This window comes from Oncorhynchus kisutch, linkage group LG5 (assembly GCF_002021735.2).
Source record: "Oncorhynchus kisutch isolate 150728-3 linkage group LG5, Okis_V2, whole genome shotgun sequence".
NCBI classification, from domain to species: Eukaryota; Metazoa; Chordata; class Actinopteri; order Salmoniformes; family Salmonidae; genus Oncorhynchus; species Oncorhynchus kisutch.
In genome coordinates, this window is record NC_034178.2 from 28,124,015 (window position 1) to 28,130,036 (window position 6,022).

Genomic DNA, 6,022 nt, shown 5'->3' on the forward strand with positions numbered 1-6,022 from the left:
AAGGCAGATTAAAAAGAGTCTCACACAGCATAAAACTATTTACGGTAACTACAGTTAATCTACAATGTAAAGACCAAACTATTCCCAGTATCCATATCTCTCTCCTGTTCTTTGTGCTTGCCCCCCCCCCCCCCCCCGAGCCCTGCTATATCAGGCTCTAGGCCAGCACAATGCTATGCTTCATTCCTGCTGTGAGCAGTTTCGCAAGAATGCCCACGGCAACGCACTGAGCAGCATGTCATTCAAAGCCCAGAGGTGGCCCTCAGATAAAGTCACCGGGGCCACAGCTCCCTCTACGCCGGACGGCTTTGAATGGGGGCCGGGCAGACAGGCTCAGGTTACCAGAGGCACTGTGTGACTTTTACCATATAAATGAAGCCAACGTTTTCTGGGAGGGGGGGGGGGGTGTTCCCGTGTGGCAGACGGTGGATTGTCTGTGTCGCCGGGGTCTGGTTGTCAGTCATGCCAGACGGGATTCATTAAATGGACTGACTCCATTAGAGCTAATGAGTTGTAGGTCAGTAGATGTGGGTGGGCCGCGCTATTCTGAACTAACAGACCATATCGATTACTGGGTGTAATTGCACTTGACAGTGACGCTGCAATTTTTTTTGTCATTGCATACATGTATATTCAATGTAAACTCGTTAAAAACCACACAGTGCCTTCCACAGAGTCCTAAATAATATAGTGGTCATGGTACAAAGTAACTGGTCTCAAAGATTCTTGGAAGGTTATGTAACTGAAAGCAAGCAGGATGTTTCGGATTCTTTCATTTAGAGTTCCATATTGGTTTGGAAAATGTGTCTTTCCCTGAGAGAAAGACAAACATGGCTTTTATATACAGTACACTACACTTTAAAAAAATAGTTCCAAAAGGGTTTCTTCGGCTGTCCGCATAGGAGACACTTTTTTGGTTTCAGCTAGAACCCTTTTGGCTTCCATGGAGAACCCTCTGTGGAAAGGGTTCTACCTGGAACCAAAAAGGGTTCTTCAATGGGTTCTCTTATGTGGACAAGAATTTAGGCTCGAGATAGCACCTTTTTTTCTAAGAGTGTTGATAGACATCTGGCAAGGTTCAAGGCAATTGGGCTGACAAACTATATGATTTTGTTCTCCCTTCTTCTAGGCCTGTTGGCTGTGACTATGATGAGGAACTTACAGCTCAAAACTGTATTCTGTAGATATTCTCTGAGTGTATACTACGAGCAGCTCTGCTAAGTTCTTTCCATCTTCATCCATCCATCCATTTGTCTAACTTCAGGAGAAAGACTGTCTGGTGTGGTGTGTTCTCAATTATTATGTTGGGATGATTCTGTGGATGAAACTGTGTGTTCTATGTGGTTGATTTATAGTAGCAGTCAGACTGTGTGACAGTAACAAGGTGTTGTTGGAGAAGAGCTATTTGGTGAGGAGCTAAGTCTTTCTCTCTGCCCAAATGGTTATCCACTGTCCTTACAATGCTGCCTCTGCGAGAGGGGGTAGAGGGATTACACTGGAATGTTTTGGAGATTCCTGGGAGAGCAATACCGAGAGAGGGTTTAGTGTTCTGTTCACAGATCTATGAAAAAAATGGCTGTGGCAAAGTCATTGAGTTTAATGCACTAAGACCCAAATCTAGTTTATAGTTTTCATATGGGAAACCACACATGGAAACACTAATACAGACAGTATATCACCTCAGCTGCATGTGAGGAATATGTGTTATTATGTCTCACTGTGGATTGATTAAATATATTTCTTGAGCACTGTTTTGTTCAAACCTGTGGGTTCCATACTGTACAATGAATCCCACAGGTCCTGTGTATCACGTGTGTGTACTGGTATGTAACGAGTATATTACACTGGCGCTCTTTGGCCATCCCTCTCCCATGTCAGCGTGTTTAGAGTGGCTTGATGGGTTGCTTTACAAACCCAATGCATGACTCAACACAGCACAGAGGGGAAATAATACTGTGGCTACCCCACTTTCCAACCAAGGTGCATGAACACTGAAAGAGTAAGCTGAAGATATTCCGCAACTTTTGGCAGGACCGTTGACGTTGGCTTTAGAAATAATTTGTTGTTGTTAAAACCGTGTGCTTTGGTTGCATGCCTTCCTCAGGTTATTTGTGTCTTTCTCTCTCGCCATAGGCAGGTGCCAGAGCCAAGCTGGGGGCCATAGAGAGCCAGACAGACAGTCCTGATGGGAGAAACCTGGAAGGCAGTCTGCTCTGAACACGTGCTCTAGGAGCCCGCCCCGCCAGGGGCCACACTTCACGCGGAAACACTGCACAGGTGAGCTGAACAAGATTTTTTAATATGTATTGAATCCAATTCAAATTTGAACATTTTTATTTTCATAAAGCTTTTACGTGAGAGTAGTGACATGCAAAAATCGGTGAAGATTTCTGCGCAGGTCACAATCTCAAAAAGGGTCACCTGTTTACAGAGTTTTTCCTGGTCAGGTCACTATAAGAACTCCTGGTGTAGAGTTAGAATACAACACACTGTAATGCTGCTTTCATTTTTTTGGGTGTAAAATGATGCCGGAGAAGGCGTGTTCATAGGCGATCGAATAAACCCCCACTTCCATCCATTTTGCTAGCAAACATGCAATCTTTGGAGTGTAAAATCGATGACCTACGCAGAAGATTAAACTACCAACGGGACATTCAAAACTGTTATATCTTATGCTTCACGGAGTCGTGGCTGAACGACAACACTGTCAACATACAGCTGGCTAGTTATACGCTGTTCTGGCAGGATAGAACAGTGGCGTCTGGTAAGATAAGGGGCGGCGGACTATACATTTTTGTAAATAACTGCTGGTGCATGATATCTAAGGAAATCTCGAGCTATTGCTTGCCTGAAGTAGAGTATCTCATAATAAGCTATAGACCACACTATCTACCTAGAGAGTTTTCATCTGTATTTTAGTAGCTGTTTACATACCACCACAGACTGAGGCTGGCACTAAGACAGCATTGAATGAGCTATATTCCGCCATAAGCAAACAAGAAATCGTTCACTCAGAGGCAACGCTCCTAGTAGCCGGGCACTTTAGTACAGGGAAACATAAATCTGTTTTACCAAATGTCTAGCAGCATGTTAAATGTCCAACCAGAGGGAAAAAAACTCTAGACTACCTTTACTCCACACATAGCTCTCCCTCGCCCTCCATTTGGCAAATCTGACCATAATTCTATCCTCCCGATTTCTGCTTATAAGCAAAAATTTAAGCAAGAAGCACCAGTGACTAGATCAATAAAAAAGTGGTTAGATGAAGCAGATACTAAGCTACATAACTGTTTTGCTAAGCACAGACTAGAATATGTTCCGGGATTCCTCCGATGGCATTGAGGAGTACACCACATCATGTCATTGGCTTCAACAATAAGTGCATCGATGATGTCATCCCCACAGTGACCGTACGTACATACCCCAACCAGAATCCATGGATTACAGGCAACATCTGCACTGAACTAAAGGCTAGAGCTGCCACTTTCATGGAGCGGGACTCTAACCCAGAAGCTAATAAGAAATCCCGCTATGCCCTCCGACGAACCATCAAACAGACAAAGCATCAATACAGGACTAAGATCGAATCGTACAACACGGGCTCTGACGCTCGTCGGATGTGGCAGGGCTTGCAAACCATTACAGACAACAAAGGGAAGAACAGCCGAGAGCTGCCCAGTGACACAAGCCTACCAGACATGCTAAACTACTTCTATGCTCGCTTCGAGGCAAATAACACTGAAACATGCAGGAGAGCACCAGCTGTTCCGGAAGACTGTGTGATCAAGCTCTCCGCAGCCGATGTAAGACCTTTAAACATGTCAACATTCACAAGGCCGCGGGGCCAGACAGATTACCAGGATGTGTACTGCGAGCATGTGCTGACCAACTGGTGTCTTCACTGACATTTCAAACCTCTCCTTCTCCGAGTCTGTAATACCAACAGGTTTTAAGCAGACCACCATAGTGCCTGTGCCCAAGAACACTAAGGTACCATGCCTAAATGACTACTGTCCCATAGCACTCATTTCTGTAGCCATGAAGTGCTACAGATCAAGATCAAGTGTCACACATTATAATCCTCAAACTACCTTTCTCTATGGATGAATATGACAAAGTCCCTCACCTATTTTGAAACCACCTGTCTGTATGCTCTATGATGGATGAAGCGGGAATCCAAAGTCAGTTTCTACAATTCTTGAACAGGATTTGATCCCTAATGTTGATGTCTGTGTGTGTATTTGATCCCTGATGTTGATGTCTGTGTGTGTGTGTGTTTGATCCCGCCAGGTGTGTGAGTCCATGAGGTCGTCCATGCTGGTCCTGCTCCTCATGGTCAGTGCCCAGGCAGTGGCCACCATGGGAGGGGACTTCTGCCCACCGGTCTCCGCTCAGCAGCAAGGCCCTGCCCCCAAAAGGACCCCTAACTCTGCCCCCACCGTGGATCCCAAACTGTTCACCAAGCGACGCTACCGCTCGCCCCGCGTTCTCTTCAGTGCCCAGCCGCCCGACACTGAGCCCATGGGACGCCAGGGGTCCGGGGCCAGCAGGGCAAGGCGCAGGGTTGGTCAGCCGAAGCACCGGGGGGTGTACTCTGTGTGTGAGAGCATCAGCGTCTGGGTAGGCAACAAGACCAAGGCCACGGATATATCTGGCAACGAGGTGGAGGTGCTCCCGGACGTGAACATTAACAACGTGAAGAAGAAGCAGTACTTTTTTGAGACCACGTGCCGTGGCGCACGGGGAGGCAGCACTGGCTGCCTGGGCATCGATGGGCGACACTGGAACTCCTACTGCACCAACTCGCACACTTTTGTGCGGGCGCTGACTTCCTTCAAAAACCTGGTGGCCTGGAGACTGATCCGCATCAACGTGGCCTGTGTCTGTGTGCTTAGCCGAAAGTCCTGGCGACAATGACCGTACTCTCACGGGTCATGTGGTCACTTCGGTACTGATGACAGGACCACTTGGTACTATCATATGGTCACTGCAGTACTGCAGTCCCAACCCCCCACCACCTACCCACTGGAGTGCTCTGAGACTCTGCCCCACTACAGCCCTCACCTAGCCGTCTGCACAAAGTAAATTATTGATTGAGGACTGCAAGTATATAAACCAACCATTTCTTTATCACTTGTTGTTGTTGTTGTTGTTTTGTTGTTGATATTGTTATTTATTAAACACCTCAGTACATGCACTGCATGTTGTTTGGCGTTATTGTCTGGATGGTGGCTGTCACAGGGACCAATGTCAAAAGAAGTGGCTACACTTTTTTTAAACTGTAGAAATGTCTGCTCCATGAGAAAGTGGATGAATAGAAACATACAGCCTCACTTTGGGGTCCTTTGGTCAGCATTTGGCTCATGGCTTCTCTGAGATGTATCTCTTTTACTCCAGAACAAATTCAGTTCTGTTTTTTTCCAATTGAGCAATTTCAAGGCGGATGAACAAGCCATACCTAAAATAAAAAGTCCCTGTGGATAACATTTCTCTCCGCGGGCTGACTTTCCTAAATGCCTCAATCCGTTTGCATCATGGAAAGAAATAACATGTAGAGAATAGCTAAGGTCCTTGTTAGCTACGAAGCCTTTAGGAAACTCACCCCAGGAAACATATTTTTGCCACTTTTTATTTGACTTTTTATTTTTAGAAGGTGTGTGTCATGTTCATCACCCTTGAAAGGTTTCGCGTTAGCTCCGTAGCTGAAGTAGCACTTTAATTTCTCCCATATTTAGCTTTTTCACCCATGACTAAACGCAAATACAATACTGACACAGACCACTGCTTTCGGGAAACTCCCCGCACACAGCGTCCCTCACACACTTTTAATGTGGTCCAGCAGTCCTGGCTAGGTGGTCGAAATCAAGGGATTGGAATCTTCTCCTGGCTGCGTAGAGCATTTCTACAGCCAAAACACTCAGCTGGATAGCCATCCATCCACCTCCTGGCTGTGACCCCAGGACCTGGGCAGGTCGGGTGTAAACACTAATAAAGGTCAGGTTAACCACAGGGCAATGAGGTC

The 6,022-nt window shown here is 46.2% G+C and overlaps 1 protein-coding gene across 1 annotated transcript; it reads left to right on the plus strand.

The window, feature by feature from the left end:
* Positions 1–2,133: 2,133 nt before the first annotated feature.
* Positions 2,134–5,253, plus strand: LOC109890148 (nerve growth factor-like). Its single transcript, XM_031823875.1, has 2 exons — positions 2,134–2,277; positions 4,291–5,253. Exon 2 carries the CDS (start codon positions 4,303–4,305, stop codon positions 4,915–4,917), a length of 615 nt encoding a protein of 204 aa, XP_031679735.1. The 5' UTR covers positions 2,134–2,277; positions 4,291–4,302; the 3' UTR covers positions 4,918–5,253.
* The last annotated feature ends 769 nt before the right edge of the window (positions 5,254–6,022 follow it).

What these genes read in the sequence shown, in the direction of transcription:
- LOC109890148 (XM_031823875.1), top strand. Translation starts at nt 4,303, where the DNA reads ATGAGGTCGTCCATGCTGGTCCTGCTCCTCATGGTCAGTGCCCAGGCA.